The sequence below is a fragment of the Mesoplodon densirostris genome, chromosome 2, assembly GCF_025265405.1.
Source record: "Mesoplodon densirostris isolate mMesDen1 chromosome 2, mMesDen1 primary haplotype, whole genome shotgun sequence".
In the NCBI taxonomy this organism is placed as follows: domain Eukaryota; kingdom Metazoa; phylum Chordata; class Mammalia; order Artiodactyla; family Ziphiidae; genus Mesoplodon; species Mesoplodon densirostris.
Window position 1 is genome coordinate 81,237,280 of NC_082662.1, and position 26,969 is coordinate 81,264,248.

Below are 26,969 nucleotides of genomic sequence, written 5' to 3' on the forward strand. Positions count from 1 at the left end.
AGCCAATAAAAAGCAAAATGTCGGCACGTGGTATAATATATTAGTTCGGGCAGGAGGAAGGTATTCCAACCAGATCCTTTCGCTCTTGCCAGAATCAAACATGGCGGGCTGCAGGCAGACCTTGCAGAACACCCAGCTCTCTTTCCCACGACTCCGGCCAGTCTCTGGGGCTCCTTTTTTTTCCACCTTCCTTACCCCTCGTCCGCTCCGAGAGGGTCAGCACCTGGGAGCGTGACAGCAGACCTGCTTCCCGCCCCCACTCCAGGGCCCGCCCACCAGCCCGCGCCAGCCAATCGAAGGCCGCGCTGCGACGCCGGCAACGCCGGCCGGCCCCGCCCCCCAGCCTCACTCTGGCCTGCGGCTCCCGGGCCGGTAGCGCCGCTCTTGGTCGCGTTTACTGGCTGTGTGTAACCGCGGGTCACGGACACTCGCCTCCCACCGCAGCTCACCCCAGCGCCACCGAGGCCGTCGGCCCCGAGCCTCCGCCATGGACTTCGAGGACGGTAAGCGCGGCCTCTGGATGGTCGGTGCGGCGGCGAGAGGCGGGGTGGCCTGCCCCGGGGGTCTGTTTACCGTCTCAAGATGGCCGTGTGGGCTTTGTTCTGTGGGCCCGGAGGCCGCCCGCCCGCCGCGGGCCCGGTGCCCGGAGTCGGCCTCAGTGGGGACCCGCGCGCCCGATCCCCCGGCCCGGCGCCCCCTGTGGCCTGCGACCCTGGAGTTCCGCGCCAGCCTCGGTGTGGGTAAGGACGCGCCCAAAGCGCCGCGGCCTCCGGACTCGGCCCCAGACTGGTCCCCGCCCCGCTGCGTGGAAATTGCCCGGACGCTTCCAACTTCCCGGTCTCGGGCTAAGCGGCAAGTGGGCCTCCCTTGCCGCGGCTCGCACTCGCGCCGTGGGCAGCGACCCAGATCGTCCTTTTAGTCAATCCCCAAACCCAGGTTACTTCTCGCCAGATAGGATTTTCAGAGGCTTGTTCATGGTCGTGTTCCTGGTTGTCTTAGTTTAAGATGAGTTTAAAGGGCATCTGTATAGGTAGATCTCTATCCGGAATGGAAAGTAAGGTATTTCTGGTTAGCAAACTGGGATATTTATCCACCAACAAACATTGCCCGGGCCTTAATCCCTAATTTGAAATATGTCTGTGAACCGAAGCATTTATCTCTGGACGGTGTATGGATGGGACTTAAGTTAGTCAGAATTCTGGCACAGCATCACATGCCCTTCAAATTCAGACCTGTGCACAACCGCCTGGGTTGGACTTGCTATTTAAATAAACCGTATTTTAGCAGTACCTTTCAGTCGTCTCTCAGGCCAGTTCTTTAAAGCATTTTCATAGGCTCACGAAGTAAAATTAATTTGGTTTTCAACTTGTCTTCAAATCTTGGCCAACTTTATAGGAACGGGTGTCAAGGTAAAATGAGTACGTAATGACAGAATTAGGGAGACATGAGAAGGGGTGTGAATAAACTGAATTTAGTCCTGAGTAACCAGGCATTTCTAAATAAAATCAGTTCACTACCTAAGCCTCTAACCCAACCCCCAGAATTATCTTTGAATGTGCTGTGAGTCCGACTAAATGATCTTTTGATCTTTGATTTGATTTCATGCCACAAAGAGTTAAAGCTATCAAATCTAAGTATATGAAAGAGGATTGGAATAACCTTTTTGTGGAGAGTTTTAAGTTACTTTGAAACAGGAGGTTTAGGTATTAACAGTAGCACACTCTGGTGTTTTTTTTGTTTTAGTTGGACTTTGACTAATCCTGTGTAGTGTAGTTGGATTCTGTTATATCCAAATGACCACTCTGTTAAATTCTTTTCTTTCAATATTTATTAGTAAAATTAACTAAAGGATTTAACAATTGCCGAATTCGTTTTGACAGAGAAATTATCAATATGATTTTTTTGGTGATGATACCACATCCTGGGTAGATACAGCACCACACATATATACATGTATGTATATACATTTCTCAGATAAGATCTTGAAATCTTTCGAGAGCTAAAGATTAATTAAGTGCTAAAAGAAATATTAACTTGGAAAAAATTATATATTACATAGAATCAATTCTCAGATGTCCCTGCTTTTTGCATTATTTGATACATAATATATTTGCCTTCCTTTTTGTTACTCCATATAAATCAGTACTGGATCCCCTTTTTTGGATGTTATTATATATTAGGTTTTATAAACTAATTTTTACATTACCATGATTTGGATGATAAACTTGCCATTTGGGGAGATAGTGAAAAGAAAGGGATATGTATTTTCCCATATGAAATATTTATAATTATTTACACCCTATTTTTGCAGATAATTGCATTAATGGCATTTTAAAAATTGTGTTTGTTTTTAGTAGATGGGTATATAATTTCAGATTTTTGCTAATATTTTTGCACTAATTCCTTTCTGTTAAATGTGTCTTCATAGATTACACACATTCTGCTTGCAGAAATACTTATCAGAGCTTTAATGGTGAGTATCCTCTTTCATTTGCTCTGAAATAAGTTAAGGGAATGCATTTCAGTTTTTCTCTTCATCCATATAAACTACCAATGTAAAAAGGGAATTGTGCCTTGTTTCAGTCATTGTTTGGTCTCTTGATGTATCAGTGTTAATGTTGTTATAATATCTATATTATTTGTGTTAGAGAATTTGGAATCAGAAAAACTTAGGGCTATTGAGATTAATTTGACTCTGTTTTATTTGAATTATGAATCTTTTAATTTATTCCAAAAGGCCCTGACTGCACTGAGTGATGACTTAACAAGCAGCTAGCTGAGTTATTTTTGTTGAATTAGAGGTTTTGGTATTGAGTAAAGTAGATTAAGTGGATTATTGGCTTTGTTTTATACTGCTTCTTTTGTAACATTTTGACCTTGTTTCTGAGGTCATTTGCTTTAATATGTCCAAATGTGTTAGTATATAAAGAACTGTCTAGAGGAGCACATAAAGAAGCCTGATTGTTTATTGACATAAGCATGACATTAGAATTGTGACTACAGAGCTAGGTAAAATCATAAGAGGTATGCAGCATACAGTTGGGGTGGTGTTTTGATAGTTATTAGAGTTAAGGCTTTACCAGACAGGATAATAACACAAAAAGAACATGGAACAATTCAAAGAGGTTAAAAAGCATTATATGAATGACACCAGGGAGTGGAATTAAATATCCTAATTGCCAGAGAAATGCAAAATTCATCTGTTGTACAGGATGTAATATATTCACTAAATAAAACTGAAGTAAATGTACTACTACGTAAAGAAGACCATGTCATTTTATGGGAATAATTAACATTCAGTTAATTTCTATTTATCATATCTAAGAATTTAGAGAAACTTTGAATTTGATGTTGACTAAAAAGGTTAAACATATAGGAAGTAGTCAATGTATATTGAGTGCTGAAACATATATTTTCGAGCAGCAGAGTGATATAATAAAATTACCAGAAGTTTAATTTGCATCCACATGTAGGTTAGATTGAAAACTGGAAAATTATCAAGAAGGCTGTTTCGTAAATTCAGGTGTAAGGATTTTAGACCTTGAACTTGGGAGGTGATGATAGTAATTTAAAAAATATTAAGCTATTTCTTGAGCAAATTAGCAGAACTTTCAGGCTGCTTAGTAGTGAGTAGAAAATTGAGAAGGATGAATAAAAATGAATCCAGGATTTTAAACTGGAATCAGTAGGACTAGTACTTTTACCAAAGAGGTTTGGAATAATAGAAGGCCATGATCTCCAGTAGGATGTAACAGAGAGTTGAATTTAATGCCTAAATATAGGGCTTTGAGATGCAGAATCATAGAGGGCCAGAAGTTTATTTTCTTAATGTACAGTGTTGTAAAAAGAGCTTCAGAAATTTCTGTTACTAATGTTATGACCTTTTTAAAACATGCACTTTATTTTTAAAAATTTATTTATTTATTTATTTTTGGCTGTGTTGGGTCTTCGTTTCTGTGCGAGGGCTTTCTCTAGTTGCGGCAAGCGGGGGCCACTCTTCATCGCGGTGCGCGGGCCTCTCACTGTTGCGGCCTCTCTTGTTGAGGAGCACAGGCTCCAGACGCGCAGGCTCAGTAGTTGTGGCTCACGGGCCTAGCTGCTCCGCGGCATGCGGGATCCTCCCAGACCAGGGCCCGAACCCGCGTCCCCCGCATTAGCAGGCAGACTCCCAACCACTGTGCCACCAGGGAAGCCCGCACTTTATTTTTAATTGAAGTATAATTGACATATAACATTATATTTCAGGTGTACAACATAATGATCCCATACCTGTATCCATTGTGAAATGATCACCACAATAAGTCTAGTTACCATCTATCACCATACATAGTTTTCCTGTAATGAGAACTTTTAAGATTTACTTTCTTAGCAACTGTCAAATATGCAATACACTATTACTAACTATAGTCACTGTGCTATACATTACATCCCCATGACTTGTTTAATTTATAACTGGAAGTTTGTACCTTCTGACTCCCTTCACCCATTTCACCCACTCCTATACCTACCCCCCTTCTCTGGCAACCACCAATCTGTTATATCCACGAGCTTGGCTTTTTTGTTTGTTTTGTTTTGATTTGATTTGTTTTTTTAAGATTCTACATATAAGTGAAATCATACAATATTTATCTTTCTTTGTCTGATTTATTTCACTTAGCATATGCCCTCAATGTCTATCCATGTTGCAAAGGCAAGATTCCATTCTTTTTCATGGCTAAGTAATATTTCATGTATATACATACATATATATCACATCACATTATCTTTATCCATTAATCTATAGATGGGTATTTGGGTTATTCCATATCTTGGCTATTGTAAATAATGCTGCAGCGAAAATGGGGGTGCATATATCTTTTCAAATTAGTTTTTTACTGATGTTATGACTTATTTTTCTCTTAATTTTAGTTCCAACAGTGGTTCTCATTTAAGGGTGATTGTTAGACTTCCCTGTGGAGCTGTTTCAAAGTGTATCTGTTTAGGTCATACTCTAGTCCCCTTGAATCTTAATTTTTAGGGTAAATGGTCCCAACTGTGTAAGTTTTAAAGAACTACTTAGAATGATTTTGGAAAGCACCTTTAAGTAAACACCACTGCTTGACACCACTTTGAGGTCTGAGTTATCTACATTTTATAAATGAGGAACTTAATTTCAGGGATGTAATTTGACTTCAACAGATATTTATTGAGTGCTATGTATCAGATACTGTTCTTGGAGCTAGCAATATAGCAGTGAACAAAATGGACAGATATTCCTGCCTTTGTGAAGTGTACAGTCTAGTGGGGTGAAATAGACAGTAAACAAGAAGTAATATATATTGTACTATTGCATTGCTAGGAGAATAATAACACAGGGCAGGGTGTGTGTGTGTGCGTGCGCACGCGTGTGTTACAATTTTAAAGAGATTAGCTAGGGAAAGCCTCACTAAAGGGGTAACTTTTGAGCATAGATTTGAGGGAGATGAGGATGCAAGCCATGAAGCTATCTAGGGGAAGAATGCTGTAGACTTTAGGAAATAAAAGGTGTGTAGTAGTTACCAGTTGAAGCCAACAATGCATTGATTGTTAGTGTTGTATTTTCCAGCGACTGAAATGAAGTAGAAGACACTGGAAAACATGTCAAGCTACAGATTTCTTGGAAGGAAGTTGTATTTCCAGTGTCTTCATATTTCCTTCTTGCTTTAAAATAATTCTTCTTATATAAATAGCAGACAAAAAGAGGGAAAGCATTTTGGTTAGAGGGAAAGCAGGAACAAAGGTAGGGCTGAGTACACTGTGCTTCAGAGAGACTTAAGAAGCTGGGCTTGACTATGGCAGATGATTTTTGCTGAGTAATCTTAAAACAAGGTTAGAATAGTGAGGTGTAGCCAGAAGGCACTGAAAGTCAAAGACAATTTGCTTATATCTAGGAAGCAATAGAAGGTGAAGACCTGAAAGAGTTGAGGGTGTGAGCAGCACAGATACAGAAGAAGAGCATTCCAGGCAGAGGGAATAGCAGGTGCAAAAATAGATATATGCCTGTTGTAGTCTAGGAACAGCAAGGGACCTAGTATAGCTAGAGTGGAGTAAGGGGAGACCATAGATGATGAAATTAAGAGGCAGTGGGGTAGATAAAGTTAAGAGGTAATGGGCAGGATTTCTCAACTTTGGAACTGTTGACATTTTGGACTAGATAATTTTTCTTTGTGGGGGAATGTGCTGTGCATTGTGGAATGTTTTAGCAGCATCCTTGGCCTGTGTCATTTGATGCAGGTAGCACCCACTACCCATTTTGGTGACAGCCAGAAATGTTTTCAGACATTACCAGATGTCCTCTGGGGGGCAAAATTGCCCGTGGGTAAGGGCCACTGGTGTAGGGCCTTACAGATTATCTTAAGGCTTTAGCTTTTACTTGGAGTAAGATGGGAAGCCATTGGAAAGTACTGAGCATTAAACATAATGTAACTTACATTTTAACAGAATTCTTCTAGCTATTTTCTTCACAATAAACAGAAAGGGAGCAGAAGTGGAAGCAGGAAAACCAGTTGGGAGGCTGTTGCAATAATGTAGATGAGAGATGCTGGTGGCCTGCACCATGATGCTAGTAGTGTGGAGGTGGTAAAAAGTGGTCTCATTCATGACTTAGTGTCATACAGCTTGTTAGTTATTTTGATCATAAGTCAGTTGTTTTTTCATACTACTCCACAGCTCTTATCTTGTGATTTAATTATACATGAGTTTTAACATTTGTTGAGCTTATCATTTATATGATAGCATAATCAAAACAATAGAACAGATTTGATTTAAAATATGTCAGTTTAATTTTTGAGTGAGTTACTTTCATTTAATGTATTTTTTTAATCCAGAAATAGTTGATGGAATACTATATGTTTCAGATGTATAACAGTGATTCACAATTTTTAAAGGTTATATTCCATTTATAGTTATTGTAAAATACTGGCTGTATTCCCTGTGTTGTACAGTATATCCTTGTTCTCATTTAATATTAATAGTAAAGGTATGTTATAGTCTTACAACTTTCTTTTTAAAGTGATTTTTAAATTCATTCGGTAACCTGGAAGAATATTGTTTATATATAAATGGTCATCTTATAGAATCTATATCCCTGTAATCACACTGATTATATGCAATACGTATAAAGACTTTTCCTCTTTTCCTTTTTAATTAACTGAATAGTAACAGTAGTGTGAACAGTAAGCCCAAGTCATTGCTATATAAAGATAGCTCTATTAATTTTTGTGTACTCCACAGTGCCTGGCACAAGGTGAGTGTTCAATAAATGTTAGTAATTTATGACTCTGTAGTGAAATAAAAACACACAGAATCAAAAAACTGAAAGATTTAGTATCCAGAGGCAGCCTCTGCTGACTTAAAATAGAAATGAGCAGAAATAACAAAATACAAGTTTTTTTGTTTTGTGTACCTAACTGAACCTAACTCTAAAATTACATTTTAATATGAGGCCTTTAGAGGAAAGCTTTTTATTTTGAAAACTTTATTTTAATGTTGAAATTGTCCCCTATATGAGATATGAGCAAATTATATTGTATAATTACCAACTCTAAAGACAGATAACTATTTTATTAGTCTAGAACTGTGTTATCTGATATGGTAGACACTAACCACTTATGACTATTGAGCACTTGCAGTGTGGAGAGTCTGAATTGAGGTATGCTGTCTTAGTCTTAGTATGAACTTGACTTGAAGTCTTAGTATGAACAAAAAACAATGTAAAATACCTCAGTACTTTCTGTATATTGATAAACTTTTTGTTGTATTAAAATGCATTTGTATGCCTTTTTTGAATGGATCTTTTTACGATTTATGATCCTGTAATATCAGGCATTAGTTATTTGAAAAGTACTGGTTTATTGAGTTATTCAGATTTTCCAAATATTGACAGATTTTATTGTACAATGTAAAAAGTCATATTCAGTAATACTAGTATCAGTTTTATCAGAAAAACCTTTAAGTATTGGGAAGCTGTCAAGCTCAAGTTTTATAAAATTCTAATTTTCACGTGAGAGCTTGAATTTCATCTTTGGCAACAAATATTGTCACCTGTTTTCTTTGAAGTGAGTTTCACTTCATTTTTGAGAAAGTGTCTGCCAGATGCTCAAGTCTGAAAGCCATAGTTTTTGAATGTCAGTCTTTCCTTTTAGTAAAAATAGTATTCCTTGTAAAAAGTGGCTAATTCAATGGCTTTTCCTGGAGAGAACTATGGCACTTAATGGAACTTTATGCACTGATATGCAGCAAAATTGCTTTACATATACTTTCCATTTTACTGAGCAGAATATCATAAAGAGAGTGTACTCAAAGGTCATGATTTAATAAAATTAATAATTCTTACTGCTTCATCAAGGGCATTCTTTAAGCAATGGTGGCATTTTTATTTTATTATTTTTTACTGCAAGTGTGCAGTACAACTACTAGTGTGGTCTGGTGTCACTGCCTTGATTTGTGCTATAGCACCAACAGTTTTATCCACCAGTGCTTTTGCATCTTCAGTGCAAAAAAATTTTCAACACTGTGAAAAAGGCAGATAATATCTTAGTACTATTTATAAAAGTAGTTTGATCTTATGGACCCTCTGAAGGGGTCCTGGCAACTCTCAGTAGTCAACAGGCTATTGAAAACTTCTGTCCTAGGGTGCATAAAAAATTTGTGAAAAATTAGACCCTGACCCCAAGTCTAGTGTACATTTAAAATGAGGCCACAGGACTTCCCTGGCAGTCCAGTGGTTAAGACTTCACACTTCCAGAGGACACAGGTTCCACCCCTGGTTGGGGAACTAAGATCTCCGTATGCCGTGTGGCACAGCCAAAAAAAAAAAAAAAAAAAATGAGGCCACAAATAGCAGAATACTGTATAAGGCAGAGTATCATAAATACCATGTAAGAGCTACAGAGTTTTGTAGATATTCAAAAGAAAGAGATGATAATCAACTGAGACAACATCAGTAAAAATGTTCTTGAGGGCTTCCCTGGTGGCGCAGTGGTTGAGAGTCTGCCTGCCGATACAGGGGACTCGGGTTCGTGCCCCGGTCTGGGAAGATCCCACATGCCGTGGAGCAGCTAGGCCCATGAGCCATGGCCGCTGAGCCTGTGCGTCCGGAGCCTGTGCTCCGCAATGGGAGAGGTCACAACAGTGAGAGGCCCGCGTACCGCAAAAAAAAAAAAAAAAAAAAAAAAATGTTCTTGAAAGGATTAGTATTTGAAATGGACTTTAAAAGATTAGAAAATTTCAACAAGCTGATACTTGGGGTGGTAGAAGAGAGTGTTTCATGTAGAAGCGACAGCATGAAACTAGAGGGGTGGTTATTTATGAGACTTTGGGAAAATCATTTCATCTCTTTGGACTTTTTAGTTCTATAATCTATAAAATGAAACGATTAAATTTGATCATTTAGGTTGCTTTCAGGTTTAAAGTTGCAAGATTTTGTTGTTAGGACCAGAAATCATATTTATATGATTATAATTAAAATTTAGCGTTTTTAAAAAATAAAAATTGGGCCTCCCTGGTGGCGCAAGTGGTTGAGAGTCCGCCTGCCGATGCAGGGGATACGGGTTCGTGCCCCGGTCTGGGAGGATCCCACATGCCGCGGAGCGGCTGGGCCCGTGAGCCATGGCCGCTGAGCCTGCGCGTCCGGAGCCTGCGCGTCCGGAGCCTGTGCTCCGCAACGGGGGAGGCCACAACAGTGAGAGGCCCGCATACCGCAAAAAAAAAAAAAAAAAAAAAAATTAATGTATTTGCTCCGTGTATATTCTTACATTTATTAGTGCATGAAACTTGAAGAGGGTGATAAATGAAGGATCTTAAAGGACTTTATAGGAAACACATTCTGAATGGTTTTTGAATTTTTTCAATTTTATAATCATAGTAAATTCATTTTATTACCTCTTTTGTTGTATTTGTTTTTCATGTCAGAGGTTGGGATGTAAGTGGAATTACAGTGTAATAAAATATACTTAAGTGCCTCGATTGTATCATAATTCTTTTAGTGTCTGCATTGCTAGAATTCACATTTATTCCCTTTATTCAAAGTATTTGAGGATTTAAATATTTGTTGAGTCATTATTTATAGGCACAGTACCACAGATTGGCCCTACTCTGATTTTACTTTTTTTTTTTTTGCGGTATGCCAGCCCCTCACTGTTGTGGCCTCTCCCATTGCGGAGCACAGGCTCCGGACGCACAGGCTCAGCGGCCATGGCTCACGGGCCCAGCCGCTCCGCGGCATATGGGATCCTCCCGGACCGGGGCACAAACCCGTATCCCCTGCATCGGCAGGCGGACTCTCAACCACTGCGCCACCAGGGAGGCCCTGATTTTACTTTTTAAAGATACCTATTTCAGTTAGTAATATGAACTAATTTCAATTGGGCTAATTTACAGTGTGGCTGCTTCTGAGTTTTTAGACATTTTGAGAGGAGTTAGATGTAGAAGACTATACTTGTAACAAAAATTTTTCCTTTTGACATTATTAAATACTGACTTTTCTTGAGAATAGGAATTATTAATTATGTACCATGTAGCACCTAACACAGGGCCTTATGGTAGTACCCTAGTCAAATAAACATTGGCTATATTGAAGATAATTTTAATATAGAACTTTTTAGTTGATAATGTTTTTCTTTGAAAAATTAGGTTTCATTAGCAAATCTGATTGTTCAGTAGATTATAATCTGTGTGTTTTTTCCTTCAGTGTCTATTGTGACTTTAGCTTAAATGTTAATGATGAATTATCATCTCAGATGATTGGTATGAATATCTTGTGTTTTATGCAAAGATTCCTGAAGAGAATAGTATCTTCCTGACCTTTTGCTATTGACTCTTTTAGGAATGGATCGTGATTATGGCCCCGGATCTTATGGAGGTCTGACATTCAAGGATATTTATCTAAAAATTCTTCTTTTGAGTGCCAGTAAAGGTGAGCGTCATTTAATTTTTTTCTTTTTAAACTCTTTGTAGGGATGGATCGTGACTATGGCCATGGATCCTGTGGGGGTCAAAGATCCATGGACTCCTACCTAAACCAGTCATATGGCATGGACAGTCACAGTGGTGGTGGTGGGGGTAGCAGGTAAATTGCTTCATCACTTGGCCAAATAATTAGATGACTGTAAGATTCTGGATATTCTAATTTCCTATTCCTTAGGCATGTGACGCTACTTGAACTTTGCTATTTAGAATCACCTTAAATGTTGAAAGGTGTTAATGGTTCTAAAAATTATCTCAGCATTACTGGCAGACATTAGGAAAATCTCAGGAAAACCTTTTTCATTTCATTATAATAGAGTAAGATTTTCTGTCTTTAGCAGTGAGCATTTTTTTTTCTTCTTTTACTTTTAACTGCTTATCAATCAGAATGTCCTGAACAAATGATATAAAAATGTTATTGGAAATACTATTTGTGAAGCTTTTTGTTATGAATTTCCAAAAATCTTTACTACTGTGGGGTACTCTATAAAGCAGCAAAGCAGTCTTTGACTAGAATGGGTTTAACTGAACCAGTCTAGCAACATTCAATTTCTAAGAAACATTTAAAATAGTTATTCTTTTAATTTTAATTTTAAAGTAAGTTACAAGAGCATATTGTAATAATAAAAGTGTTCTTTAAATAATGTCTAGATTATTTACTGGCAGGTACTGCTTATACCAGAAACACTTGTGCTCTAGACTAGGAACATTATATTAAAGCCATGAGTATGATACCTTTGCTTATTTTAATGCAGTAGAATTTAGATTGTACTTATGTTTCACTGTCAATGCTGTGTAAAGCTTAAACCTAGTTGAACTCCTACACGCTTTAGGGTTGACCACATTTCAGGTCAAGGGGGGTCTACTTTTTGAGGCACAAAGATTCCTACTAGATATAAGTAAAACTAGTTAGGAAACATTTGAAAATATTGTCCTTCTTCATAAATTGAAGGATCTGGATTCCTTAAGGATGGACCGAATGATGCTTACTTTTCTTTTTTCTGCTTCAAGTGTGCCATTATGGTTTATAGTAGAGAAAAATCAAGAAAATAGATACAACAATTTTGCTTACGTGATAGATGTTTTGAAAAATGTAGTTGGAAAGAGGAATAATTTTTATATGGTTACTAGGATTCAGAAGTAAATAGTACCTTCTATTTAGTGATCTGTAAATAATTGAAGTAACGTAACACATTTAAATGTTTTACCATATCTCTTCCTGCCCTATTACATTGTAAATGTAATGTGCGTAAACTATGTAGATGTTATCATTTATCTCGTGTAATTGTGGGCCTTTATAAAACTATGTTGTAAGATAAGTGACTTTTGTAATCCATGCTTTGGTGAGAAGTAAGATGATTTGTTTCTTCTGTTGATTCTATTAAAACCTTGAGGAGACTGTACACTCCCTTTTTAAGAGTAGCTTTATGTGATAATTTTATGTGATACTAGGGAATAATTTTTTGATAATAGGGAATAATTTTTCAAATAATTGAAGACCTTATAAAATGTATTCTTTCTAATCTGCCTTGAAAATTCATATGCAGAGGGTATATGTTGGTGGTCTTTTACTTTTATGTTCTATTTTATGTGCTTATCCTTCTAGATTTGTTAGATTTATTAGTATACAAGTAAAAAGTGACTGAGGATTGATTACTGACCTTAACCAAAGTTTGGCAGGTTGCCAAACTTTATAACCAGATAATTCTCCCAATTTTGACTGCTGTAGACACAATGAAGCAGTTTTGTCATATAGATTATTGGGGGTGCAAATGGATTTCTTCTGTGTCACAAGTAGCCTACATCTGTGTAGTCTTCAATTTGTGTCCCTATTGAAAACCAAAATATTGTAAATATTTTGTATTTTCCAGTATTAGGGATGGATTCAAAGAAAGTTTGAGTAGTTTGTGAACTTTAACAAATGACTTTTCCCAAGACTAGGGCTGGGCTTAAATAATGACAGACAAATCTTTTCTTTCTAATAAAATAGAAAGCTGCCAAAAAGCAGATTTTTAAGCTAAGGTTTACTTAACTCAATTCATATTTAAACGCTGACTCAGATAGCTTTCTATCTGGTCTCATGTTGAACTGCCCAGCCCTAATCAAGTGTGAACAAAAGTAGAACTGTGCAAACCAGTATGGTATAAATGAATTTTAGTTGATAAATGTCATCTGATAATTTGTCTTTTGAATTGTCTAACATTAGTAAGCTTACTTTTGTTTTTTCCCTCACTGTGCAACTCTTCCAGGTTTGGACCTTATGAGTCTTACGACTCCAGGTCTTCTCTGGGTGGGCGAGATCTGTACAGATCTGGCTATGGTTTTAATGAACCCGAACAAAGCCGCTTCGGAGGTAGTTATGGTGGTCGATTTGAGAGCTCCTACCGGAATAGCCTTGACTCTTTCGGAGGTAGAAACCAGGGCGGGTCTAGCTGGGAAGCACCTTACTCCCGTTCAAAATTGAGGCCTGGGTTTATGGAGGACAGAGGAAGAGAGAATTACTCTTCCTACAGCAGTTTTTCTTCACCCCATATGAAGCCTGCACCTGTAGGCTCTCGGGGGAGAGGAACGCCTGCTTATCCTGAAAGTACGTTTGGAAGCAGAAACTATGATGCTTTTGGAGGACCATCAACAGGCAGAGGCCGAGGCCGAGGAGTAAGTACAACAGAATCTTTTCAGATTCTTTTCACTAGTCACTCTTTTAAACCCTTTCAAGACCATGGTTTTCAACTAGAATAAACACTGTTCATCCCAGTGTATTTTGAAGAAAAGCTGAGTCCTAAGCGTAATTTTTAGGTTGCCTATAAAAGTTTTTCCACCTCAGAAAATACTTGGCAGTGTGAGATGACTGTTCATAAAGTTTTGCCAAATCTCCCTTTATTAAAAAGGTGAGGATATTAGGTTTGGTCTAAAAGGGGTTAAAAGGAGTTGCATTTTTCCTTGTAAACACTAGCAATTTTGCTAGTGGGACAGTTCTTGGATTATGTAAAGGTAATGAACCCTTCTGGAGTTTTTGAGTAGGTTAAAGGTGCAATGTATGATAAAATGTGTATATTTTGCTGCTAAACTCTAGCACGTAGAATTTCTTCAAAGCTTCATATTTCACGTTAAACACAAGAGACTAAAAGTCGGTGATAGTTGAGGGTAGCTTAGCCATGTTTACATGGTGAAGAAGTTGATATGTATTGTAGATGACTTGTGGTCAGTATAATTTTGCTAACTTACTCTCTTACAGTATGTCCTATTGCTGGGTGTTCTGTTTTACCTGTGTCACTAGTTTTACTATTGAGAAATAATTTCCTCCCTGTATAAACATGTCTACGGCTTCTTCCTAGGAAGTAATATTTTGTAAATTACTGCTTAAATGAGTAAATAGACTAGTCTTCAAGTATTTAATTTCAGGATATATAGTATAAAGATTTATGCCTTACATTCTCAGGTAACTTGACTGACATGAAATTTTACCTAGTAAGGGTATGTAGATTGTGGAGTTATTATGCACTTTGATCCTATAAAGAATATTGTATTTTTGCTATAACATGAGGAGTGTTTTATTTTTTTTAAGTCAGTTGCTCTTAATATTCTGTTTGCAGAGGAAAGTACTTCTGATAAAAAATGCTGTAGGGCACATACTTTTGACTGCCCACTAGCCTTTGGTACATCAGTGTAGTTTGTCATACTTGTGTAGAAATTTTGCATTTATAACAGTTACTCTTTACTTATGTAAAATGCATTGCACCTTTAATGGATAATTGATGAAGATTTTTCTGATGTGACTGTAAATTACCTGGAAACACTAATTTATTCAAGTCTGCTAGGTTAGATAGGTATTCCTAAGCATAATATACAAATGTAAGCAACTGATATGTTGCTATTCTACCATGCTTCATGATTGTAGATTAATTGAAAATAGTTGGGATAATAGGCTTTGGGTTTTGAAATTGAAAATCTATTCCAGTTGGAAAATTTGGAAAACTCTTAACGTTTTCCATTAGGCAAATAATTTTTTTCTCAATGAGACCTCAAATATCAATTTTGTTTTTATGATAGAAAAACAGGTATTCCTGTTCTTTGTTTCCACCATTCTAGTCGGAATGGACTTTTCTTTCTTTCTTCCTGTTAATGACATAGATGAACCAATAGGGCTTTCTTTTTTAATCTTCACTTGTACAATTCCCATTGGATCCTTCTCTTCAGATTACTCCTCAATCTTTATCTTCTAAAAGTAGGGTTAGTAGAGTAAATTTCTATGAACATGTGGCCTCTTGGTGTAGTGGATTTTGTTAACGACAAGAGAAGAGGAAGGGACACAAAGAGTCGTTTGGTTGCATGACTCTTCGTCTGTAAACTTTTGCTTCTTGGGCTTCTGGGTCAGAATATGTTTCTCTAGGTAAGAATGTGAATGGAACGTCAGATGCAATTCTTTATCTGAAGTGTGTCTTGGAAGTTGATGCATGGTTATGCTTTAACTCTCCTATTTCATACTAATGTTCCATCTCGCCTTCTCATCCCTTTTTCAACAGGGAGAAATCCTAAATCATTTCTGGATCTTTTTTTACTTCAAACTTCAAATATGGTCTTCTTTGTGTATCTTAGTTTTAAGCCAGGTTTTAGTAAAATAAAGATTTCTTTTAAGGTCTTTTCATGGGAAAACATCGATTAGGAACTCTGAAGAGGAGTTGTCAGAGAGTTGTACAAGTGGTAATATTCTGACAGGCACATATGTTGTTTATGATCTCAAGTAATTTTGAATTGTAAGAATCAAAAAACAGGAAATATTCATATTTGTTCTTCTGGAAATAAAAATACTAATTCAGTGGATTTGAGCTCATGTAATAATTTACAGAGTTTTTCAATGTATTTATTCAGAGTGGACTTGTAAAATTTAGTTACATTCTGAGGAATTTTCAGGTGAAAAATTTTAGATGGGTAATGTAAATTATATATGAATTCATATGTTATCTTTGGATATTGTGCTAATATTTCTTGATTTCACAAATTTGCAGCATATGAGTGATTTTGGAAGCATTCATAGACCTGGAATTGTTGTTGACTATCAAAACAAACCCACCAATGTGACAGTTACTGCTGCAAGAGGAATAAAGAGAAAAATGATGCAACCATTTAATAAGCCTGGTGGAACCTTTATCAAGAAACCCAAGCTAGCAAAACCTGTGGAGAAGATGAGCCTCAGCAAATCACCCAGTAAGTAAGAAAACATAACCTTGCTATGGTTCAAGGTACTTTTTTTTTCAACTCGGTGCATTTAGATAATTTTTTCATGTTTATATAGAGAAACAGTATAATAATTACAGTTGTAGAAATCAGATCTGCAGATGCCCTAATCAGTCATGGATATCAAAATTACTGAAAGATACTTTTTAAATTCACATGCCCCGGTTCACCCCTCTTCGCTAAATCTTGATTTAGGGTGGAGCCAGAATGTGTATATTTTTAAAAAGACCTCACACATGATTTTGATTCAGACTCCTTTCTTGGGTGTTATATTGTTGGATATATTATTGAAGAAGTGGTATGTTACATTACATAGAATCCCCTTCATGAGGTCAAAGGCAAGAAATTTTTCATGGTCCTTGGTACCAGGAAAAGCTGTATATTCTATGTATTCTTTTGTGTATTCTTCTTGAGAGCCAGTCGGAAAATGAAATTAAGAACACAATTTAATTCAGTTAGCATCAAGAAGATTTGAATACTCAGGAATAAATTTAACAAAAGAAGTGCAGGGCTTTCCTGGTGGTGCAGTGGTTAAGAATCTGCCTGCCAGTGCAGGGGACACGGGTTCGAGCCCTGGTCCAGGAAGATCACACATGCCGTGGAGTAACTAAGCCCGTGCGCCACAACTACTGAGCCTGCGCTCCAGAGCCCACAAGCCACGACTACTGAGCCCGCATGCCACAACTACTGAAGCCCATGCACCTAGAGCCTGTGCTCCACAGCAAGAGAAGCCACCACAATGAGAAGCCCACACACTGCAATGAAGAGTAGCCCCCTCTCACTGCAACTAGAGAAAGCCCACATGCAGCAATGAAGACCCAACACAACAAAAAATAAATAAATAAATTAATTAAAAAAAACCAAAAGTGCAGAACTTATGCTTTGAAAACTATAAAACATTGTTGAAAGAAATTAAGGATCTAAATAAATGGAATACTAAATAAATGTTCATAGATCAGAAGACTTAACATTATTAAGATTGTAATACTCTCCAAACTGATCTACTGATTCAGCCCAATCCCTATCAGAATGCCACCTAACTTCTTTGCAAAAATTGACAAGTTGATTCTAAAATTCATAGGGAATTGCAAGGGACCTAAAATAGCCAAAACAATCCTAAAAAAAGAACAAATAAGAAAGACTCATTACTTCATGATATCAAAACTTACTACAAAGCCACAGTAATCAAGACAGAGTGGTACTGGCACAAGGACAGACATATAGATCAATGGAATAGAATTGAGAGTCCAGAAATAAACTCATAAATCTATGGTCAAATTTATTTTAGCAAAAATGCTAAAATTATTCAATGAGGAGAGAATAGTCTTTTCAACAAATGGTGCTGGAACAACTGGATTGCCACATGCACAAGCTAAAATGCAGCACCTAAATGCAAGGACTGAAACTATAAAACTCTCAGAAGAAAACGGGGTAAGTCTTCATGGCTTTGGATTTGGCAAGGAATTCTTAGATATGACACTAAAAGAATGAGCAACCAAATAAAAAATAGGTAAATTGGACTTTATCAAAATTAAAAACTTCTGGGCTTCAAAGGACACCATCAAGAGAGTGAAAAGACAGCTCACAGAGTAGGAGAAAATCTTTGCAAATTACATATCTGATAAGGGACTTGGTGTCTAGAATATATAGAATTTTTAAACTCAATAAAAAGACAAATAGCCCAATTGAAAAAAGTGAGCAGAGCATCTGAACAGACATTTTCCCCAAAGAGATATACAGATAGCCAATAAGCACATGAAAAAGTGCCCAACAGTTAGTTAGCAGGGAAATTTAAATTAGGACCACGATGAGATACCACTTCATACTCACCTGGATGGCTGGAATCCAAAAGATAATAACAAGTCTTAGTGAGGATGTGGAGAAATCAGAACCTTCTTATACCACTGGTGGGAATGTAAAATGGCCCAGGCACTTTGGAAAACAGTTCCTCAAATGGTTACACAAATTACCATATGATCCAGCAGTTCCACTCCTAGGTATATACCAAGAAAAATGAAAACATATGTCTGCACAAAAATTTGTGTACGGATACATACAACATCATTGTTCACAGTAGCCAAAAGGTAGAAACAACCCAAATGCTCATCAGTGGATGAATGGATAAACAAAATGTGGTATGTCCATACAGAATAGAATGGTAGAATATTTTCCAGCCATAAAATGAAATGAAGCACTGATACATGCTACAACTTTGATGAACTTTGAAAAGAGTAATGAAGTGAAAGAAGCCAGTCACAAAAGTCCACATAATATGATTCTTTTCATTTGAAAGTGTAGAATACAGAAGTCTGTAGGGATAGAAAGTAGATTAGTGGTTGCTTTGGGCTGTGGGGTGTGTAGGAAGTAATACTAGGGTACCAGATTTCTTTGTAAGGTGATGAAAATGTTCTAGAATTGATTATGGTAATGTTTGCACATATCTGTGAATGTTCTGAAAAACATTGGATTACATACTTTAAATGGATGAATCGTATGGTTTATACTGAATTATATCTCAATAAATCTTAAAAAAAAAAGTTCAGAGCCAGATTACTCTGTTTCTTTTCTCCGTCATTGTATTTTATTTAACTTTGTAATGTATCTCTAAATGAAATCAAGTACATTTGACCAAATTAGATTGTCAAGAGGATACATAAATAAAAGATAAGGAAATGTCTTTCTCAGCATTCTTTGTGAAGACATAATAACAAAATAATATACAATAAATACTTTGCCTGTTTTTGACTGTACACTGAATTATTTTTTGTTTTTTATATTTATTTTATTTTTGCCTTGATGACTGAAAAGCATTTTATCTTTTCAAGTTAGGTAATATTGCAAGGGGGCAAAAATTACTCTGTTCTTTAGAATTATTATTTGCTTGCCTAATCTTGTTGGGACTGGAGGAGGTTAAGATCATTGTAATGAATGAATATTGCAAATTTTTCTAGTCCAGTTTTTCAAATTTTTTACATCCAGTTTTAAAAATAAGATATATATATATATATATATTAAACATCTTTATTGGTGTATAATTGCTTTACAATGGTGTGTTAGTTTCTGCTTTATAACAAAGTGAATCAGTTATACATATACATATGTTCCCATATCTCTTCCCTCTTGCACCTCCCTCCCTCCCACCCTCTCTATCCCACCCCTCTAGGTGGTCACAAAGCACCAAGCTGATCTCCCTGTGCTATGCGGCTGCTTCCCACTAGCTATCTATTTTACATTTGGTAGTGTATATATGCCCATGCCACTCTCTCACTTTGTCCCAGCTTACCCTTCCCCCTCCCCATATCCTCAAGTCCATTCTCTAGTAGGTCTGTGTCTTTATTCCCGTCTTGCCCCTAGGTTCTTCATGAACTTTTTTCTTTTTTCTTAGATTCCATATATATGTGTTAGCATACAGTATTTGTTTTTCTCTTTCTGACTGACTTCACTCTGTATGACAGACTCTAGGTCCATCCACCTCACTACAAATAACTCAATTTAATTTCTTTTTATGGCTGAGTAATATTCCATTGTATATATATGCCACATCTGCTTTATCCATTCATCTGTTGATGGACACTTAGGTTGCTTCCATGTCCTGGCTATTGTAAATAGAGCTGCAATGAACATTTTGGTACATGACTGTTTTTGAATGATGGTTTTCTCAGGGTATAGGCCCAGTAGTGGGATTGCTGGGTCGTATGGTAGTTCTATTTTTAGTTTTTTAAGGAACCTCCATACTGTTCTCCATAGTGGCTGTATCAATTTACATTCCCACCAACAGTGCAAGAGGGTTCCCTTTTCTCCACACCCTCTCCAGCATTTATTGTTTGTAGATTTTTTGATGATGGCCATTCTGACTGGTGTGAGATGATATCTCATTGTAGTTTTGATTTGCATTTCTCTAATGATTAGTGATGTTGAGCATCCTTTCATGTGTTTGATGGCAATCTGTATATCTTCTTTGGAGAAATGTCTATTTAGGTCTTCTGCACATTTTTGGATTGGGTTGTTTGTTTTTTTGATATTGAGCTGCATGAGCTGCTTGTAAATTTTGGAGATTAATCTTTTGTCAGTTGCTTCATTTGCAAATATTTTCTCCCATTCTGAGGGTTGTCTTTTCGTGTTGTTTATAGTTTCCTTTGCTGTGCAAAAGCTTTGAAGTTTCATTAGGTCCCATTTGTTTATTTTTGTTTTTATTTCCATTTCTTTAGGAAGTGGGTCAAAAAGGATCTTGCTGTGATTTATGTCATAGAGTGTTCTGCCTCTGTTTTCCTCTAAGAGTTTGATAGTGTCTTTTTTAATCTAATTACAACATTACAGACATTTTAATGTATCATATTTGAAAAAATAATTGAAATTGCAAATGTTGGATTTTTTTCCTTAAAGTTATAAATTATAATACAAGACTCAGGAATGGTTTAAATACTATTCTTAAATCTACTTTCCTGCCATGCTTTGCATTGGACATCTATATTATTTAGTAAAAAATGGCAATATTCTGGAATTCAGGAAACCTGATAATAGGTAGAGTGTGTGTTAGTAAGGATAACTTTTATACTGTGTTAGTTGATAGATTGCTATTTACTGAATTGTGTACTCTCTAGACTAGACAATTCAGTTGATCCTCTTGGGATAGATTTCAAAGATATATTTTGTAGGTACAGTTAAATAAATATTGTAAAGTTTGATTCAGAAACTGATTTGCCACTAAAGCAGCTATATGTGACCCAACTTTTTTTTTTCTTTTTAGCAGAACTTGAGAGAGCAATGTAGTATAACTAACAATGAAGCCAAAATCCTTAGTCAAATCAGGCTTTCACTGTTAGGCATGAGGTGGGCATTCTGAAAGATGTCTGCTTAATATTTAGGAATAAAAAGTCTTGCTACACTGTAGTATATAGACTATATGATTTGTTGAAAAGCAGTAGGAAAGGAACCATATTCAGTCATTTGGATAGAGGTACAACATATATTGTAGTTTTAGCACATGAAGGGAAATGGAATTGCTTCTAGTTTAAGGTCATATACAAGTGGATTTTCTACAGAGTGAGGATTTGAGGGGAACTGAAGGAGGATATTGAAAATGGTTAATAAAATAATAATGTACATTTAAGCTCTTATAAAATGATGAAAAATAATCTAGATATTGAATTTTAGGGTATTTTATATTGTTTTGAAACATCCTACTGTATGCATAGCAAGTACTTAATATTTGTTTACTGTTAAGTTTATGAAATCCCCAGGTGTTCATGATTTTGTATTAGATATTTTTCCAAAGGTAATCCAAAAGGATAAACAGTGTATAAAAGGAAAATTTGAGGGCAGATGAGTTTTTTTTTAAGTCTAAAGTTAATTGTATTATAAGAAAGAACCTTTTTCTTTTAATACAATGAGATATCACTTCACACGATGTGAAGTCGATGGCCTTAAAAATAAAAAAAGGGAAATAACAAGTATTGACGAGGATGTGGAGAAATTAGAACCCTCATACATTACTGGTGGGAATGTAAAGTGGTGCAGCTGCTGTGGGGAACAGTTTGGTGGTTCCTCAAATGATTAAATGTAGACTGACCATATGAACCGACAATTCCACTCCTAGATACCTACTTCAAAGAATTGAAAAGAAGTATTCAAACAAAAAGTTGTATATAAATGTTTATAGCAGCATCATTCACAAGTGTTAAAAGGTGGAAACAATCCAAATGTTCATCAACAGATGAATGGATGAAAAAAATGTGGTGTATTCACACAATGGAATATTATTCAGCCATAAAAAGGAAGGAGGGGGCTTCCCTGATGGCACAGTGGTTGAGAGTCCGCCTGCCGATGCAGGGGACATGGTTTCTTGCCACCGTCCAGGAGGATCCCACGTGCCGCGGAGTGGCTGGGCCCATGGGCCATGGCCGCTGAGCCTGTGCGTCCGGAGCCTGTGCTCCGCAGCGGGAGAGGCCACAACAGTGAGAGGCCTGTGTACCGCAAAAAAAAAAAAAAAGGAGGTACTGATACATGGTACAACACATGGGTGAACCTTGAAAACATTATGCTAAATAAAAGAAGCCAGACAAAAAAAGGCCACGTATTGTATCCTTTGTTTATATAAAATATCCAGAATAGGAAAATCTGTAGAGACAGAAAGCAGATTGGTAGTTTTACCAGGTGCTTTAGTGACTGCTTCACTGGTTTCTCTTTGGAGTGATTAAAAAGTTCTGGAACTAAATAGTGGTGATGGTTGCACAATATTGTGATGCACTTAATGCCACTAAATGGTACACTTTGAAATGGTTAAAATAGCACATTTTGTACTGTGTATTCACATTAAGGCATGTTTTGAGAAGAAGAGGAAGAATCTGCTTTTGTTTCAGAGTTTATACATTTTAAGAAATTTTGGGAGAGCTGCTATAATAAATGAGTTTTTGTATCCAAGGCTCTCTTTCTAATGCTCATTGTTTTTCCACATTCATGCAAGGTCAGGTTATTTCAGTGTTTCCCAGAGTGTGGTATTCAAAATTATTTTAGGTGATGTGGATATTATTGCTTAAAATGAGGATAAGAAAAAATGAGCAGATCTAGAGAAAAATATGTAGCAGATAATAACATAGGTGAGAAGTAAATAGGCAAAGTTCATGATGATGTTATGCACATGAATGAAGTTTCAGAAATGCTGGGTAATCTCAAATTCTGATTTTTCTGGTGAGTTCAATGTAGATAATGACTGTCAAGTAAATCTTGTATGTCTATAGTTTATGAACTGGGGACTGGAAAAGGAGAATGGAAAAATGATTTTTAGTTTTCACTTTTTTGTCTGATCCCCTAGCAAAAACAGATCCTAAAAATGAAGAAGAAGAAAAGCGACGAATTGAGGCTCGGCGAGAGAAACAAAGGCGCAGAAGAGAAAAAAACAGTGAGAAATATGGAGATGGATACAGGTTTGTGCTTAGTAGAGTCTGAAAATTGGACTCATAAAAAAAGTGTTTCCGGGGTTTGGGGGTGGGAAAATTGAGTAGATGGCCAAAAGGTGCAAACTTCCAATTATAAGATAAATAAGTTCTGGGGATATATTGTACAGCATGGTGACTATTGTTAACAATACTGTATATATATTTGAAGTTGCTAAGAGAGTAGATCTCCAAAGTTCTCATCACAAGAAAAAAATATAACTAGTGAAGTGTTGGATGTTAAGTAAACTCATTCTGCTCATCATTTCACAATAGATACATGTATCAAATAATTATGTTGTGCATCTTAAACTTACACAGTGTTATATGTCAATCTCAATAAAACTGGAAAAAAGTAAAAAAAAGATATTTTTTAAAAAGCTGTTATTATTGTTGTCTTAAGCTGGTGCTGTCGTTGTGTAGAGTTAGCCTATGTTTGATTCCTGTCTCAAGGATATTGACATATTCAATTTGCTACTCTCCACCTCTCCCACAGCTATTTGGTTGTCAGGGTCTAAAAGAATGCTGTATAATTGTCCTTGGGACTTTCAAGCCACTGACAGTCACTCTACAGATTTTAAAACTGGAATTCCTGATTTTTGTACATGCACAAGCAATAATCTATCTGGCCAAAAGAGATTGTGATATGTCATTAATTTTATGATACAGACTGATTTCAGAGATGCAATAAGGAAAAATATGTCTTAGAATCAATAAAGTATTGTGTTTAAGCAAACAAAAACAAAAACCTGTTTCCTTGAAAAGGCAGATACATCAATTCGGATGTGAAAAAATTCCTGAGAGTCAAATGAAAAGGTTTGATCAAAGATATATAGGGATGGGACTTCGCTGGCGGCTCAGTGGTTAAGAATCCGCCTGCCAGTGCGGGGGACATGGGTTTGAACCCTGGTCCAGGAAGATCTCACATGGCGTGGAGCAACTAGGCCTGTGCGCCACAACTACTGAGCCTGTGCTCTAGAGCCTGCGAGCCACGACTACTGAGCCCGCGTGCCACAACTACTGAAGCCTGCGCGCCTAGAGCCCTGTGCTCTGCAACAAGAGAAGCCACCACAATGAGAAGCCCACGCACCGCAATGAAGAGTAGCCCCTGCTCACTGCAACTAGAGAAAGCCCCCACACAGCAACAAAGACCCAACAGAGCCAAAAAAAAAAAACAAAGATATATAGGAATGATTTTGATTTTTTTTTTTTTGATATTTACAATCATCGCACAGTGGATTAGTTCTAGGACCACCACCCCTCCTACCCGACCCCCACCCCCGCCCGACCCTCAAATACCAAAATCTGAGGATGCTCCAACACCTCTATGAGGGTTTTCATCTTACTAAGATAAGAAAACTAAGGCCCAGAGAAGTTAAGTTGCCTGAGGTCACATAAGGGTGCTAGGAAATAAACCCAGCAGTAGATATCAGATCCTATAATCTTACTCAGGAAAATAAATATAATAGTACTGTAAGGAATTAGTTGGAAAATGGAGACGTAAAGAAACCAATTAGGAAACTAGTGTCGTAATTTGAGGAAAAGGAAGTTACAAGAATATATGAGATAGGAATAATTAAATGGCAGAAAAAGGGAAAATTCATTCTGGAGTGGCTCCTGAGCTTCTAAATGAGTGCATTTGTCCAGTCCAGGCCGATTAGTCATCCTGAAGTGATTTTTAGAGGGCAGGACTTTTGATCATCCAAGAGCTCTAACAGAATTATGGTTGTCTGATGTTCCACCTGGCTTTGTTGTCACTACTTTAGTGGTTTGGAAGCTTGAGGATAGAACAGAGTGTAAAATAAGTAGTAGAACTTCGGAACTTGATACTGCTTGAAGTTTCTCTGGCTTTCTAACTGATCTAGACTTGAAGTGGATAGTTTAGGATTAGATTAAGTAGATTCATTGATTCATCTTTCATACTCAGAAGCTCCAGTGTGGGCCAGCAATGCCAATTGGTATAATAACAGTGTCCAGACAGGTACTTAGATACTATCTTTTTCTGACTTAAGCTAAATTTAAATCAACCATTAAATAGAAGAGAGGAAATCATTTATGCTGGGAAAATTAATTTCATTGGTATAGTCTTATGAATTTCTAAGTAAATAAGGTAATATTTAAAGAAAACCTTTTTTTTCCCCTTACAGAATGGCATTCACATGTTCATTTTGTAAATTTCGAACATTTGAAGAAAAAGATATTGAACTGCATCTGGAAAGTTCTTCACACCAGGAAACATTAGATCATATTCAAAAACAAACCAAATTCGACAAAGTAGTTATGGAGTTTTTGCATGTAAGTAGCTGTTTTTGAAGTGAGAAGCACTTTATCTGACATTTGAATTTCTTATATTTTCATAGTTTCCCATCTTTCTCCCATTTTATGTATCTAAGAATTTAATATACTATTCACTTGAAGAAAGGGTTGTTTTAAAATTAGCTCAGAAGTAGATGTGAATTCCTCTTTCATAGATTTTAGATTTGTTATTTGAGAGTACATTTTACATTTTTCACAGTAGTTTCTGGCAGAGGTGTCAGAAAAAAAATTCCTTTAACAGCTGTTTATTGATACAGAATCAGCTATCATCTATTAACAGTCTTCTGTGTACCTGGTGTTGTGCTGGGTACTTTTCTTCATATTTCATTTCAACCTTATACTAACTCCTCTTTATCCTAAAAGATCATGCTCAGCGCAGTTCAGTGACTTTCAATAAATGGAAGTCTGAATTCGGAGCCAGAGAGCCTGGTGTTTGATTAGTGTCCTTTATATTATCAGAATGTGGTCATCAGTTCAACAGTTTTTCTTGAGTACTTACGGAAGGTGCTGTTCAGGCACTGAAGACAAAGACACTCCCCTTAGTGAACTAACAATAATTGGAAATTGAACACACTCACACTTACACAGATGACACTATTAAGTAGAAGGCCCCAGAGTGATGGTGTAGGCAGAAGTGGCTTGGAGAAGGGGTGGATAGTTGGGGCCAGGGCTGGATCTGGACTGCTAACTGTACATACAATTAATTTGGGCAAAAGAGGTGGAGTTGTTAGAAGGTTAGAAGTACAGGGATCATTTACTCCTCTATATCCTTGCAGAATTGTGTACCTTAATTAAAATTTCTTTCTGTAATTTTGTTTAACTGGTTCCTAACTGTTATTTAGGACTTTAATATTCACCTGTTCTGAGAAGATCTCTTGCCTATTCAGCTGTCTTCGATCACTCTCTCTCTGTGTGCCTAAAATACATCTTGAAAAGTAAATACTTTTTGTAGTTTCTTGGTACTTTATAGTAGTCTTTCCAACTAAATTGTAAGCTTCTTGAGAACATTTACTAGTTCTTATATAACAGATATTGTTATCTTCCATAGGCCAAGCATGGTGCCAGGCCTATACTATATGCTCACCGAAAACTTTTTGGATTCTTTCTATTTTGTTTTCTAGGAATGTATGGTAAATAAATTCAAGAAAACATCTATTCGTAAGCAACAGACAAATAATCAAACAGAAGTAGTCAAAATAATTGAAAAAGATGTTATGGAAGGTAAGTATTTAAACAAATTAATTTAGAAATTTACATATATATTTTATATACCATAACCTATTTCAGTGTAAATGATGCCCATTAGAGCAGGGGTCCCCAACCCCTGGGTCATGGACCAGTACTGGTCTGTGTCCTGTTAGGAACCGGGCTGCATAGCAGGAGGTGAGCGGTGGGCAAGCGAGCAAAGTTTCATCTGTATTTACAGCCACTCCCCATCGCTTGCATTATCGCTTGAGCTCCTCCTCCTGTTAGATTAGCGGTGGCATTAGATTCTCATAGGAG

General features: G+C 36.9%; 1 protein-coding gene across 5 annotated transcripts in view; it reads left to right on the forward strand.

Moving 5' to 3' along the window:
• Positions 1 to 354: 354 nt before the first annotated feature.
• Positions 355 to 26,969, forward strand: part of ZNF326 (zinc finger protein 326) — a 37,394-nt gene continuing 10,779 nt past the window's right edge. Inside the window, exons 1-9 of one of the 5 annotated variants that reach the window (XM_060090087.1) lie at positions 355 to 503; positions 2,429 to 2,473; positions 10,844 to 10,879; positions 10,975 to 11,086; positions 13,233 to 13,638; positions 15,990 to 16,188; positions 23,030 to 23,141; positions 25,298 to 25,445; positions 26,588 to 26,687. In XM_060090087.1, the coding sequence (XP_059946070.1) occupies positions 488 to 503; positions 2,429 to 2,473; positions 10,844 to 10,879; positions 10,975 to 11,086; positions 13,233 to 13,638; positions 15,990 to 16,188; positions 23,030 to 23,141; positions 25,298 to 25,445; positions 26,588 to 26,687 (1,174 nt within the window). In that variant the 5' untranslated portion in view covers positions 355 to 487. Of the gene's footprint in view, positions 504 to 2,428; positions 2,474 to 10,843; positions 10,934 to 10,974; positions 11,087 to 13,232; positions 13,639 to 15,989; positions 16,189 to 23,029; positions 23,142 to 25,297; positions 25,446 to 26,587; positions 26,688 to 26,969 lie in introns of those variants that run through there. The other 4 variants (XM_060090090.1, XM_060090088.1, XM_060090089.1 and 1 more) reach the window with 4 other exon arrangements.